Genomic DNA, 14,952 nt, shown 5'->3' on the forward strand with positions numbered 1-14,952 from the left:
TTCTTTCTATCTTTCTTCTTTTCATGTCTAACCAATAACACCTCGATCCTGCTAATCAATCTCAAAAAAGGAAGAAGGATTACCAAATGGTGCTGTCTCCCTCACAGGCTTCCCCAGGGGTTCATGGTGTACCTTTGTTTGGTAGCAGTCTACACAGGTGACATGGATCTATAGACAAAATAACACACAGACATTTAAAACACATCTGTTCCATGAGCACCACCAGCTCTTTGTCCGGCAGCTAAGTTCCTGTGGCTAAGGCTGCAATAAAAGAGAGAGCAGACCATATAAACTTTCCCGAGTGGTAATGGCTCTATTGTTAGATGCCCCCCAGTGCAGTTTCCTCAAGTGAGCTCAGTGCTGGGGCATAGAAACATTATCCCAGCCACCATTTCATGATCTCTCCTAAACACCCCGTTTAGACCATTATCTGGTTATTGTGAAATCCTAAGGCTGATATCATTATCATGCCTTTTGAACCACTGGCCTCTTGTGTCTGGTAGTCAGGGCCATTGTCATTCTGGTGTGCAGCACTCCTGTGCTAGAGGAAGCACATCTTGGAATGGGGGGGGGGGGGGAATCGCTCAGACTTGACTTGTCAGTCTTAGTAAGAATTTGAAAGGCCATGCTTGAGATGATTCCTCCACGAGAAACACCGTACACCATTGTTGATTTGGAGGCATTTGGAGGCTACGCAGTATGACTTAAGTTGTGCAGGTTTCATGTTTTATGTCTGAGCGCCAACACACACGCACGCACACACGCGCGCGCGCACACACAATAAATTATTTCTAAATAAATTATGTAATTTAAATACGTATTTAATAGAAGCCGACTCCACTTTTGAAATAATTCACACATAAACACAACACTTTGAAGGTTTTGTTTATATCCCCTCTATGTATCCTGCTCGGTGGTCTGAACGGTTGCATATAGTAAACTATGTGGGAATTTGGGAAATGAAGTTAACGGTGTACTTCATTCTGATACCGCTGCTTGCTATTGGACTACATTTCCCAGATTCCATCTCTGTAACACGAGGTCAGTGTTGGTCTTTAGCGAGTGAGTCTAATGGCTGGTGTGAATGGTGACTGCTAGGAGATGCCTTGTACGTAGTCTTGTTCAAACGAAGATTAAGTCTACCAATCAACGGAGTAAAAGGCTTAAAAAAGTAACCAGACTGTGTTTACCGCCTCGGGTGAATTAACTTATCCCCAGCTAGATCCATATGTAAATAGCGCTACACATATTTAAACTAACTTGCTAGCTAAAGTTACATTGATCGTACCTGTAAAACTTCCAATAGCCCGGGCGTGTATTTGCGTGAACACCCTAGCGCACCCAGCCTTTGTTAGAGGCAGGCCGGTATTTGAGACAGGCGTTTATATTGTAGCTATATTGGTTTAAAAATTCGGAGACTCATTCTGGTTTCTGATGGTTAGTGTTTTAAGTTGATGTGGAGGCGCTGCATCTTTCATGATAATGATCGTCCAGCTAACATAAGCGTTTACGTAGCTATTTAAAGGTGTTCCAGCTCACATTCGCTAGTTACTGTGACTTTATGCTAATGCTATAGCCTCCAGCAGCCCACATTAACACCCGTTGCTCATTATGGCATATATTAGCATTATATTAGAGTTAAGGTAGTGTAACGTGCACGGATACGTAGACACGTTAGCCCTTGGAGAACGTGTCGAACCCTTTAGTCGACTGGTTAATGTTGTCGCCCGCGGTGCGGGAGATATGGGTTCGCGTCCCGGCTGTGGCGACGTTTCCCCGGCTGCGATATTATGAACCCTACATAGGCCTCGCCAAAATCCCGTTTCTGGCTTTGTCACGTGTGCGCCACCGTAGCAACGCGAAAATATGTTGTTATGGGGTTAGCGCTCATCAAGGAAACGCTGTACACCCACAATTTAACCTGTCTAAGTTATCCACAATCAACATTAATATAATACCAATAACGTATCCAAGGAGCAGAGGCGTGTGACAACTAACGTTACTTACCTCCGTTCTGTTGTTGACAGCCAGCAGTCCAAAATTACAAAAGCAGCCAGCTGTCCAAAATTGCGAAAAATACAAAATTACAAAATTGAAGGTAGCTAACGTTAGCTTTGCTTCGCACCGAGTTGATAGTTAATTGTTTCCTTAGCAACGCAGCGGAAATCCGGCGTCCGTTCGCGAGATTTGGGACAGGGTACGGGATTTTGGCGAGGGCTATGTAGGGTTCATAATATCGCTCCCCGGCTGCCCCCTGAGTTTGCTGCAGTATATTAAATCCTTCCGTAGTTAACCTGCGCTCAGTGTGTGTGTGTGTGTGTGTGTGTGGCGGCCAGGTCAGGGTTTACCAAAACATGGCAGAAAAAAGATGGACGTCAGGACATTTTTTTCGAGGCTTAAAACACCACTGTGTAAGTAGGAAGACCCCTGTAATATTAAAAATACTAGTTGATAAAGTCCTCATAGGAAATGAGTGATGGGCAAATACAAATGTTTAAATAATCGTGCCATTAGACAACAGCAGTAAAACAACCTGTGGAGAGCAGCAGCAGCAACACACACAGGGACAGAGACAGGGAGTCTCAGGTAAGGTTCACAGTTGTAGTCTTGAGAAAACTCCCATGTTTGTGCCCCCCCACCCCAAGTTGTAATGAGATCTGCGCCCTTGCACACACATGCACGCACGCTATCGAATCAAGTTTTCCTACCAGTGAGTCCAGTGCACATGGTAATCCATGCCATCACTCATGCAGCACAGTTTTAAACCAGTCTGAAATCATCATTTCAAAGCCACCACCATTACAGGCTAACAAATAGACTGATAGACTATGAAAGGAAGGGACAGGGAAAAGAGAAGACAGTGAGAGCGAAAGAGAGATAAGAGAAAATTGATTTTCTTCTGGCTGCATTAATCACCTTGACTACAGAGAGGGCATTATCAGATACATGCATTTAATACAGCATATTAAATGGCAAAGGCATGTCTGCTGAGGCAAGTTTATTTTGACGGCTGGAGATGGGACTAATCAGAAGCCAACAGGGGTGGGTAGTAACACGCAACATTTACTCCATTACATGTACTTGAGTATTTTTTTTAAAATAAATTGTACTTCTAAGAGTAGTTGTTTTTCAGAATACTTTTGACTCTTACTCATGTACATTTGTGATAAAATATATGTACTTCTACTCTGATACATTAGGCTACACACTTCACTACTTTTACTAGAGTTGGGACCGATCTGATCCAATACTGAAGTATAATTCATTCATTGGATATTAGACCGACGTTACCGATCCATGATGTACTGATCCAGATTCCATAGTCTGATGTTTTTATGAATTATAAATATGTAGCTAGGAATGCAATTTTAAGCCTTTAGCCAAAATGGTATATGTAAGTTCAGGTAGTATGAAGTGTTTTGAGTGTGGGGACTTGGCCCACATAGAAAGTGGGAAGCGGAGGATGGGGTTAGTGGCACTTCTGCATGCGTAACCTCCCTGGCAGCTGCTGCAGCCGAGCCTGGGCAGGAGGTGCAGAGTGATGAGGAAGAGGCAGTGGCAGACCCGCCTGTCACCGAGAGCCTGGAGAAGGTGGATGATCCTCCTCCTCCTAGCTCTCGAGGAGACAAGTGACAGGACAGGACAAGTGAAAAACCACATTTACAATCTTCCATCACTTTATCTAGGTTATTGTCACAATTTGATATAACTGATGCTTTGAAAACAAAAAAATTCAAACAGCAGATGGTACACATGGATAAAGGTTTCAGGGAATGGGGTCAGTGCTGCCAGGCTAGACTGGCTGTATATCACCACTTAATCAGTGTTGTTTTATGTCTTTCACTGGCAAAAGATATAAATCTTTCTGGCGTTTTGACGTGAACTGACTTCAGGAGAGGTGTTTTTGGAAAAAAATTGAATTATTTTGGGTAATTTGGAAAGGAAAAAAGGCACAGTTTGACTCCAAGTCAATTAACACATTAAAAGAGTTGCCATAGCAATTTGCACCCCTACTCCTGTTTGTATGCAAAGCCTCTACAGTTCAAATAAATTGCTTTGGAATAAATTTAAATTTAATGCGCTTTTGTATATTTTTTGCTCTTTTAATAAATAAGAGGTGCTGTGTGGTTTACTACAGCCTCATGTAACTTTACACATAATACCAATAATAATAATAATATTCAAGAAAAAAGAGCTCTGGTATCGGCAGATAGCCAAATTCAGCTATCGGATTCGGAACTGAAAAAAGTGGATTGGTGCCTCTCTATTAGAGATAGGGTAAGAATATCAAAGCAGGTCACAGAATCTGGTGGGTCACCAAATACAGTGTAACACCGGCTTAATGGCAGAACAACAGTGCCCCCCCATTCTGTGTTTGTACCTTTTATAACCTTACAGAATGGTGAGGCGGAATAATGGTGCAACATTCCTGCCTTGAACAGGCAGGGGTGAGTTAGGAAATGGTGCCTCAGCCGACACACTATTATTGGGAACTCCAATGAGGAATGAACTAGCAACGTCGGAATATATAAACTCTCAAAAAGAAATAAAATTGCCCCACTAACGTTACATGCACAAATGCAAAGTTACTGAGAACATTACTGTATGTCTTACATTGTTAATGAGGACCTGGTCGACTACTCTTCCTTTCTTTCCGAAGGACTCATTTGTTAACTGTTTCGCACTTTCATATTGACGCATTAAATTGCATCTAATGAAGTTACTCACTACTTGAGTAGTTTTTTTACGAGATACTTTTTACTCCTACTCAAGTAGTTATTTTTATGAGTACTTATTGAGTAAACATTATTATAACATAGCTATACTTTTACTTGAGTACCATTTTAGCTATGGTCACGATCTTTGGGTAGTGAGCGAAAGGGTGAGATAGCGGATACAAGCGGCTGAAATGAGTTTCCTCCGTAGGGTGCCTGGGCTCAGCCTTAGAGATAGGGTGAGGAGCTCGGACATCCCAAGGGAGCTCAGAGTAGAGCCGCTGCTCCTTTGCGTCGAAAGGAGCCAGTTGAGGTGGTTCGGGCATCTGATTAGGATGCCTCCTGGGCGCCTTCCTTTGGAGGTTTTCCGGGCACATCCAACTGGGAGGAGACCCCGGGGTAGACCCAGAACTCACTGGAGGGACTGTATGTCCAATCTGGCCTGGGAACACCTTGGGATCCCCCAAGAGGAGCTGGAGGGCGTTGCTGGGGAGAGGGACGTCTGGAATACCCTACTTAGCTGCCACCGTGACCCGACCCCGGAGAAGTGGCTGATGATGAGATAAGATGAGAGACCGTTTTTGTTTACTCTACCCACTACTGGAAGTCAACAGCCTTTCCAGCTGTGGGTAAAGTACATCAAAATGAAAGATATGTGCAGAATAGTAGAAATCTCTTAAGTCTCATATTCATTCATGCACAAATGTTTAAGGAAATATGAAAATGTATTTGGAAATTTCAGCAAGCCACAAACAACTCTGCAGCTGTATTTCAGGTTCCTGCAGAAGTGAGCAAGTGTGAATGTAAGCAAACTGTCTGTGCTTGTGTTCCAGCAAGCAAGTGCAGGTTTATTTTTATGCACGTGTTTGCAGCTGGCACGTTAACACTTGTGAGAATGCCAAGCCACGGAAACGAGGACACCACACTGAGACGGTATGGGACAGGACAGACAGACTTAAATTTATTCGGACAAACGTTGTGGCGCTGTCACAATAAAACCAAGATATATTTTAGTCCACAACATCAACATTCCAATAGAAATCCAAGGAAGAGGGAGAAAAAAGACACTGAAATCTCGCTATGCTTCAATGGAGGGGACTACAGGACTCGCTACAATAAGGACAATGAACTCCATACACATCAAGCTAGTTAAATACCACTGGACGATGCCACATGGCAATACATTATATTAAATTCTTTAAACATTGTCATTTTTTTCATTTTTACAAAGTAAAAAATATAGAGAATTAACAAATAAAACTTTTGCAAATATGGCCATATATGTTTGTAGTTGGAGATCTGTGTAACCTCTGCATGTTTGTGTACCAGTGTGAGTGTGTCTGCTGGAGGAAACCTCAGTCACTGCTGTGGATGAGAGGGTGCGATTCAGAGGAGGAAGAAATGGGAGGTTATTGCCCTCGTGTGGATGTGTGAGTGATGCAGGGCTTAATGCGAGCAAAGATGGCTTTCTGATTTTTTGTTTTTTTATGGATTCCCCCCCCCCCTTTCTCTCCAATTGTATCCAGCCAATTACCCCTCTCTTCTGAGCCGTCCTGGTCCCTGCTCCACCCACTCTGCCGATCCAGGGCGGGCTGCAGACTACCACATGCTTCCTCCGATACATATGGAGTCGCCAGCCGCTTCTTTTCACCTGACAGAGGAGTTTCACCAGGGGGATGTAGCACATGGGAGGATCACACTATTCCCCCCAGTTCCCCCTCCCCCCAGAACAGGCGCCCCGACCGACCAGAGGATGCGCTAGTGCAGTGACCAGGAAACATACTCACATTCAGCTTCCCACCCGCAGACATGGCCAATTGTGTCTGTAGGGATGCCCGACCAAGCCGGAGGCAACATGGGAATTCGAACTGGCAATCCCCGTGTTGGTAGGCAACGCAATAGACCACCATGCCACCCAGATGCCCTGGCTTTCTGATTTTTATACAAGTGGCTGGGCAAACGAGGGTAGCTATGGCCACAGGATAGCGCAAGGCTCACTGAAGACATCTTGAGAGGGCGAGGAAGAAAACCAGGATGACCACAGAGCCAAGAGAAAATAGATTGGGGTAATAGCAACAAGAGATGAGCTTTCCTCCCACTGCAAGTTTGTTGCACTGTGATTTTGCATACATATGTCTGAAATTAGCATGTGTTTTTAAATTTGACCATACAAATGCTAAAAGGGCTAAATCCTGCCTTTTATTGGTTAATAATGGGGTTTTTGACAACAAGGACAGAGAAATCGTTTGGTTTCTGTTCATATGATGTACTTTAACAAGAGCGACAGATTAACCGAGAGACTGAGGGATAGTAGATCTTACACAATTTGTACACATCTTCCAGACACTAAATAGTGTTTATACTGTTGTGTGTGTGATACAGGAAACAGAGAAAAGGTTGGAATGCTACTGGGAGAGAGATTATGGCAGACACAGTTGGAGGGAAAAACGAACAATGGAATGGAAAGAAAGCAAAAGTGTGGATTTGTAAAAGTGTGGAAAATATGGGGGATTAAATCATCAACTAAATTTACATGCCAACTGCTTCTATCTTCTGACTTCCTTGTCCACCTCAAAGATATCCCATGCTGTTACAAGACAATCAATAAAAGGCTTTCCTCAAAGACCCCTGGATTTCAAAGCATTAACCACCACCGAACACACACACACACACACACACAGTGCTGTCCCAAGCAGGATTTGTGGTCTCTAATACGCCTGGACGGAGAGCAAGGAGAATATCAACAGGAGAGAGACCATCTCTGAGTCGTGTGAACCAAAGCAATGGGAATGAGACGGAGGAAAGGGAAAGTGGCCAGTAAAGATGGAGAGAGTGGGGGACAGAAACAGGAAAACAAGAATAGTTTAGGGTGTGTGTGAATGTGACAGATGAAAATTGAAATAAGCGGTTTTGTGTGATAGACTGTTTTTAATGAGCTTTGCACCTGTACCAAAACTTGTGTGTGAAAGTCACGTTTCTGCCTGAAAACACCTATGTAGCTGACAGAACCAGAGGTGGGCAACTGGTGATAACACCTATTCTATCTATTATTCAAGTGTATTGAGTACTGGTAAGCACCTCTCCGAAACAAGTTGATTATTCAGAATGAGGGACATGCACAAATTCTCAATCATTTCTGTTCCAACAGTTCCAAATAGTTTCCATTCAACAATAACCAAGTTAGCTTGGAAGCAAGCTTCGCACTTTGCTTATTTCCTTGAACAAGTAAGATTTTTTGCCCACAATATCACCCTACTTCACTGAATTATTCTAGTGCTCTTAAACACCAGTGTTGTCAATTATAATGATGAGAATGAGTGTTTAATCAGGGGAGAAATCACACCATAATGCATCTGACAGTCTGCTGCAGCAAGGGACTCACAAAAAGCCATACAAACACTACCTACATACGGTGCCTAAGATTCTCCAGTGCAACAGGTCCCATGTCTCTCAGGCAATTGATTTGTTCATCAAAGTGCTATGCAACAAAAGAATAAGTTGTTCTGCCTAAACTGTATTCATTAGTGATTACAAGCTACATATAATTTACAACTATACATAACTGGGCTCACCAGTTCTCCTTCCTTTCTTGTTGAGCTGTAACGGAACGTGACTGAATTCTGGTACAGGGACACTTCATTGCTAACCTGAATGTGAAAATAGGATTTTAATTTACAATCTCAGTGGTAAATGATTACAATGAGTGTTGAGCTCATACAAGAAGTTGTTCACCAAGGCCCACAAGCTATGGACACCCAACTCCATTACAGACAACCCTCATCAAGCTTTGAGGCTCTTTTCTGTGCCTTGTGCACTGCTTCCTTTATGCAACTTCTTTTTCAAAGCTAAGAGATAGGTGTAGCTTCTGTCATTGTCTTTTATGCTTCTTTAGAGCAGGAAACTGCATTGCAATGGTTCGGGAAAAGTTCAAACTGTTACTTAAAACAGGCTTTCCTACTTATGTTGAAAAGAGATTTCAGCTAAAAGAAAAAGGTAATCCTGTCTTGGTTTTTCTTTGCATGAATAATTTTTACAGTTTAAAGTAATAACAAAGATCGGTGTGTAGCTTGATGTCATCCAATCAGCATTTTGATAGCTTCCATTCGGATATCTATGTTTTACCCACTGAACTAATGGAGAAGAGGAAATGAACATCTAGACAGCACTGCAGTGGCAGCAACATACAATAGCAGCCAAAACGACATCATAAACAAGAAAATAAACTTTTGTCCTCCTTTTTCTTCCACTATGTATGCAGAACTTAAGCTGAGCTGCCACGTGTAATGCCAGTGGGAAGCATGCAACAATAAGCACAATGCATCTTAAATCTTCCTACTTCCAGGGCAGCCTGGGAAATTCAAGATATCCAAGTAAACATCAAAAACTCACGAACTAAAAACTTAAAGAACTTCCCAGAGCCACTGTAGCATGATTCGAGTACATTGGAAGGAACCCAGCAGCAGAATATAGACCATGGAAACAAACCTCTGGTGGAACGAAAAGGAAATAGAACCCAGTATCTGGCCTTTCTGGAGGGAGAGTATTTACATCCAACACATCATCTACTATCTCCGGTCTCACAAACTGACCAGAGAGGAGAAACAGGAGAGAAGAAAAGAGAGTGAAAGAAAAAAAGAGAATCCAGATTAGTAGAAATGAGAGATGATGGGTTTGTTGACAGCAGAGAGAACGAGACTTGCTTGGATAGAAGTGGAAAACAGACTCAATAGTCACTGTTAGAATCCAAAAGTCTGTTTTCTGGCTGAGGAGAGTTGGAGTAGTTGATATGGAGAAAGACAGAGAGAGAGCACTGAACAGAGAGATTTGAATTGGTGAAGGGACAGGGAGTCCAAGAGCAGGTTTCGGAGCCAAATGATGGACCAGTGCCAAATAGCTAGAGGTGAGGGGGCGGGACAACGAAGACACTGGGGTGGCTTCAGATTTGTGCTGAGTCAACAGAGGTCCCTGGGTGGCTGATGACCGAGTAGAAGGGGCGGAGCTACCACACATAACCAGTGTCATCTTCTTTGTCCTCCTCTTGATCCTCATCATCCTCAATTGCTCCCCGGGGGTGGATGTGGCCCCGCCTCTGTTTCTGTCTGCCCCGCCCACTCTGTGATGGCTCCTCCTCCTGGTCCTCAAGCAGAATAACTGCACCCCCACTCCCGAAATCACCCGAGGTCTCCTGATCCTCCTCTGTATGTGAGAAAAAGATAAATGAACAAATGAAAAAGGTAAGAAAAAAGACAAGGATTGAGGTGACCCAAACACATTACAGAACCAGCATATTCTCTGGAATAAATGGATATGAGAGGTCAGGATTTTGGGATTCACAGACAGATATCCTTCCTACGGTGAGGATCACAATGTGTCCATTTACTTGAAAAGATTTTGCCTTGTCACCCTGGAGCTCCTGTTGCTTAGGATTAATGCCCTTGTAGAAAGGCCTTCACTGAGGACATACCTACAGCTATGTTTCCATCATCGTTTTTTATGCAGATTTTTGGCATTTTTGAATAAATGATGACATAGGAGATAAAGTCAATAGCCATTGCTTCAGCCATTAAAATACAGCCCATTGCCTTTCCTTGTCTTTGTCTTTGGACAGCATGGAAAAAGACCAGATACATTTGACACACTTTGACATTGAACGATGATAGATCTCCCAGTGGCAAGAAAGATTTGAAAATTCTTAATTTCTTTCCTCTGGGTGTTAGCACTTTGCTGTTTGTTAAATGTTTCGGCTTTTTACTTGAAACATTCGGATGGAAACAAAGCAAATTTGGAGGTTAAAACATTCCCTGTTGTTCCTCGGCTGTGTGTCTGTCAGAGAGCTGAATTGTGATTGTGATGCCCCCCCATGTTGAAGTAGCATGTTTAAAGAGAAGATAAGAGATGACACAGGCAGAGAGAACACAGTGACACAGCCCTCCACCTGGATCAAAGAACGAACTGTGAAAGATAGACAGTGCTGCCAAGGGCCTGGATGGGGCCTTTGCAGATTAGAAAAATGCATGGGTAGTGGCACTTTAAAAAAGTGCATAAAAGAAATGGTAAATTGAATTTGTAGAAACATGTCAAAAAAGAATGGGTACTTAAATTTGTATATTTCCCCGGGCGCTGCACGGCGGCTGCCCACTGCTCCTAGCTACATAGTTAGGATGGGTTGAATGCAGAGGAAGAATTTCCCCATGGGGATCAATTATGTAATAAAATAAAAAAGAAATATGTCAATATGTGTGTGTGTTTGTGTGTGTGAGTGAGTGAGTGAGTGAGTGAGTGAGTGAGTGAGTGAGTGAAGGGGGGTTGATGTTAGAAATCTCACCACAGTTGGGGTTGCCCTGTTTTCTAGAGCCAGCGATCTCGTTGCCATATTTGTCCACACACCAACACTGACCAGTACTGCCGTGGCACTGGGTTGGCTTGAAGTATCCCTCCTCAGTACAACGAGGAATGTAGGCTCCTATATATATATATATATATAGAGAGAGAGAGAGAGAGAGAGAGAGAGAGAGAGAGAGAGAGAGAGAGAGAGAGAGAGAGAGAGAGAGAGAGAGAGAGAGGAACAATAGTGAAATGAGAAGATGAGAAGATTCAAAAATGAGGTTAAAATGCTCCGGTTATAAAAATGCCAGATCAACACGTTTTTGTATTTTGAGAATCCAAATACGTATACATACATACAACACATTTGTTGAAACCTGTATTTTTTTTATTCATTCAATAAACAAGTATTGTTATTTGTATATAACAGTATAAATAAATGTGTGTGTTTGTTTTTGTGTGTGTAGATATATTAATTTCAAATGTGCGTTCAGGTAGTGTAGCGGTTTATTCTGTTGCCTACCAACACAGGGATCGCTGGTTCGAATCCCTGTGTTACCTCTGGCTTGGTCGGGCGTCCCTACAGACACAGTTGGCTGTGTCTGCGGGTGGGAAGCCGGATGTGGGTATGTGTCCTGGTCACTGCACTAGCGCCTCCTCTGGTCGGTCGGGGCGCCTGTCTGGGTGGGGGGAGGGGGAACTGGGAGGAATAGCATGATCCTCCCATGTGCTACATCCCCCTGGTGAAACTCCTCACTGTCAGGTGAAAAGAACCGGCTGGTGACTCCACATGTATTGGAGGAGGTATGTGGTAGTCTGCAGCCCTCCCCGCATCAGCAGAGGGCATGGAGCAGCGACTGGGATGGCTCGGAAAATGGGGAAATTGGCCAAGTACAATTGGGGAGAAAAAGCGAGGGGGGGGGGGGTTGACAACATTGTCACACAACCAGACTGACCTATAAGGCTCTTCCATTGGCCCTGAATCTGAATCCTGCTCTTCTCATTTTGGCAAGGCAATCCTGGGTACAAAAAAAACGACAACAAAAAACTCTTCGTTAAAAGAAACATCTCCCCTTATCTCCATTTTCAATTTCAAACTTCATTTCAAAATTCTTCCCTTCGTCCCCCTTTTTCTGCCAATCTGTCGACTCATTTTAACTTCCTAACCACCCCTTTCTATTTAACGTTCATGCCATTTCCATCAATCTCTTCCTGTCCTTTTTTCCTCCATCCTTTTCTTGCTCTCTTCGTCATTAGGCCCACACCTTTTAATGAATCCCTCCCTCCCTCTTTCTTGCTCCCTCTCTTTCTGTCTCATTACTTCTTCACTCAAATCCCTCCCACACCGCTTTGTGTTTTTCCATCATTTCCTCCATGCCACTCACGCTGTCAGGTTACTGAAACAAGCAGAAGCACTGACACTCATCAATCTCTCCCCCTCTCTCCTTCTCCTCCTTTTCTCTTTCTCTATCTTAACTGCGCCCTTCCTGTTATTCTGATTTAATCTCTCTACCTGTCAGTTTCCCTATCAGGCTTGAGGAAGCTATGGAAATAATTATATTCTCCTTCTTAACTTTCTCCATGTCTACCCCCCCCATCTCTCTCTCTCTCTCACCCTCGGACTTCTGGAAGCAGTAGCACCACTCGTTGTTGGACAGTTTGCCGTCCTTAAAGGAGTCGCAGGAGTTGAAGAGAGGCTTCATGCACAGCTCATACTTGTCCAGGTAAATGGCACTCAGCTCTGATTGGTCCAGCAGGAGGTCAAAGTTCATGTCCAGCTTGTTAAACATCCATCCCAGGGAGTCCTTACAGATGGGCAGGATGCTGGTGTCAAAGCCTAGAGATTTATATATATATATATATATATATATATATATATATATATATATATATATATAGATGTAGGGAAAAAAACTTTTAATACATAGCAGTACACGCTTGTTTCATGCATCACACACTCATCAGCTGCTAATGTGTTATAATGTGTTATGTGTTAATGTGATATTCTGCTCCTCATTTTTGGGGAACTTTTATCAACACCACTGATGGTTTGCAAAACAAAACCCAACGCTATATATATATATATATTCTCCTTAACTTTCTTCGTGTGTGTGTGTGTGTGTGTGTGTGTATGTGTGTGTGTGTATATATGTATGTATGTATGTATGTATGTATGTATGTATGTATGTATGTATGTATGTATGTATGTATGTATGTATGTATGTATATATATAGAGAGAGAGATATAGAGAGATAGAGATAGAGATGTCTGTGTGGTGATGTTGTATGGAATTGGTGAGAAGTCTGTCCGAGATGGGATATGAATGTTAAAGTTATTTGTGGATGGAGGGCAGGAGTGCCAGGGGTGGGACTTAGTATTATGTCACATACATGTCAGCCATTTTAATACTTGAGGACTACAATGCCCTTGAAATGAAAATTCCGAGTGTATGAATGATTTAAACGTTTGAGTTAATAATTGAAGTCTAATGGTGATTGTATTGGATTTTTATTAGAACACTTCATGTTTATTTCACAGAGAACAGAATAGGACCACTGTTAGCATCACCGCTAGTCCATATGAAGATCCAAAAGAACAGCTGTCTGATAGCAACATTTTTTGGTGTGAAGATTTAGCCGACAGCATAAAAAGAAGACACACACCTTTTTGAGTCAATAAGTACATGAAGAAATCCATTAGTTATCAGTTAAAAATCAATATTTGGTAAAGGTTAAGATGGTCTGAATTCACTCATTAAGTCCTTAAGTAAGTCTGTCTGATAATTTTCTGTCTTGGTGTTTTTTTATGCATTGTTGCAGAACACCTTAACATGAGTTGTTCCTACTCGCCATCCTGTAAGCAGTAAAGCAGGGCAAAGCAAGCACTGGCATCATCATCAGTTAGTTGCATTCTCTGTGTGTCATTTCAGCATCTACGACGCCAAACGGCATACAAGTGAACGACTCCATCAACTTTTATCACAAGTAAATAGAAAAGACACAGATGGAGACAGACTTATTAATACCTATTTGAATTTTAAAAGTTATCAATTATCAGGGCATCACACTGCTCAGCCTCCCTGAGAAAGTCTACTCTAGGGTGCTGGAAAGGAGGCTCCGACCGACTGTCGAACCTCAGATCCAGGAGGAACAATGTGGATTCCGTCCTGGCCATGGAACAACGGACCAACTCTTTACCCTTGCAGAAGTGCTGAGGGGGGCATGGGAGTTTGACCAGCCAGTCTACATGTATTTTGTGGACTTGGAGAAGGCTTATGTCTGTGTACCCTGGGGAACTCTGTGGGGGGTACTGCGGGAGTATGGGGTACCGGGGCAGTTGCTACAAGCCATCCGGTCCTTGTATAATCAAAGTGAGAGCTGTGTCTGCATTCTTGGCACAAAGTCAAACACATTTTCGGTGGTTGTCGGACTCCCCCAAGGTTGTCCCTTGTCTCCGATTCTGTTTGTGATATTCATGGACAGGATCTCAAGGCGCAGCCAAGGTGAGGAGTGTGTCTGTTTTGGGAACCTCAGAATTGTATCTCTGCTCTTCGCAGATGATGTGGTTTTGTTGGCTTCATCAGAACGTCTGGGCTCAGCCTTAGAGATAGGGTGAGGAGCTCGGACATCCAGAGGGAGCTTGGAGTAGAGCTGCTGCTCCTTCACGTCGAAAGGAGCCCTTTGAGGTGGTTCGGGCATCTGATTACGACGCCTACTGGGTGCCTTCCCTTGGAGTTTTTCTGGGCACGTCCAACTGAGAGGAGACCCCGCGGTAGACCCAAAACTCGCTGGAGGGACTACATGTCCAACCTGGCCTGGAAACGCCTTGGGATCCCCCAGGAGGAACTGGAGGATGTTGCAGGGGAGAGGGACATCTGGAGTGCCCTACTTAGCTAGCTGCCACCACGACCCG

At 43.3% G+C, this 14,952-nt stretch overlaps 1 protein-coding gene across 1 annotated transcript in view; it reads right to left on the minus strand.

The window, feature by feature from the left end:
• Window positions 1-9,714: 9,714 nt before the first annotated feature.
• spock1 (SPARC (osteonectin), cwcv and kazal like domains proteoglycan 1) overlaps window positions 9,715-14,952 on the minus strand; it is a 258,148-nt gene continuing 252,910 nt past the window's right edge. The window contains exons 9-12 of the mRNA XM_056289939.1: window positions 12,655-12,876; window positions 11,996-12,058; window positions 11,041-11,178; window positions 9,715-9,911 (exon numbers count right to left, since the gene is read on the minus strand). Of these exons, the coding sequence (XP_056145914.1) occupies window positions 9,715-9,911; window positions 11,041-11,178; window positions 11,996-12,058; window positions 12,655-12,876 (620 nt within the window). The remainder of the gene's footprint in view (window positions 9,912-11,040; window positions 11,179-11,995; window positions 12,059-12,654; window positions 12,877-14,952) is intronic.

The sequence above is a fragment of the Lampris incognitus genome, chromosome 1 (assembly GCF_029633865.1).
Source record: "Lampris incognitus isolate fLamInc1 chromosome 1, fLamInc1.hap2, whole genome shotgun sequence".
Taxonomy (NCBI): domain Eukaryota; kingdom Metazoa; phylum Chordata; class Actinopteri; order Lampriformes; family Lampridae; genus Lampris; species Lampris incognitus.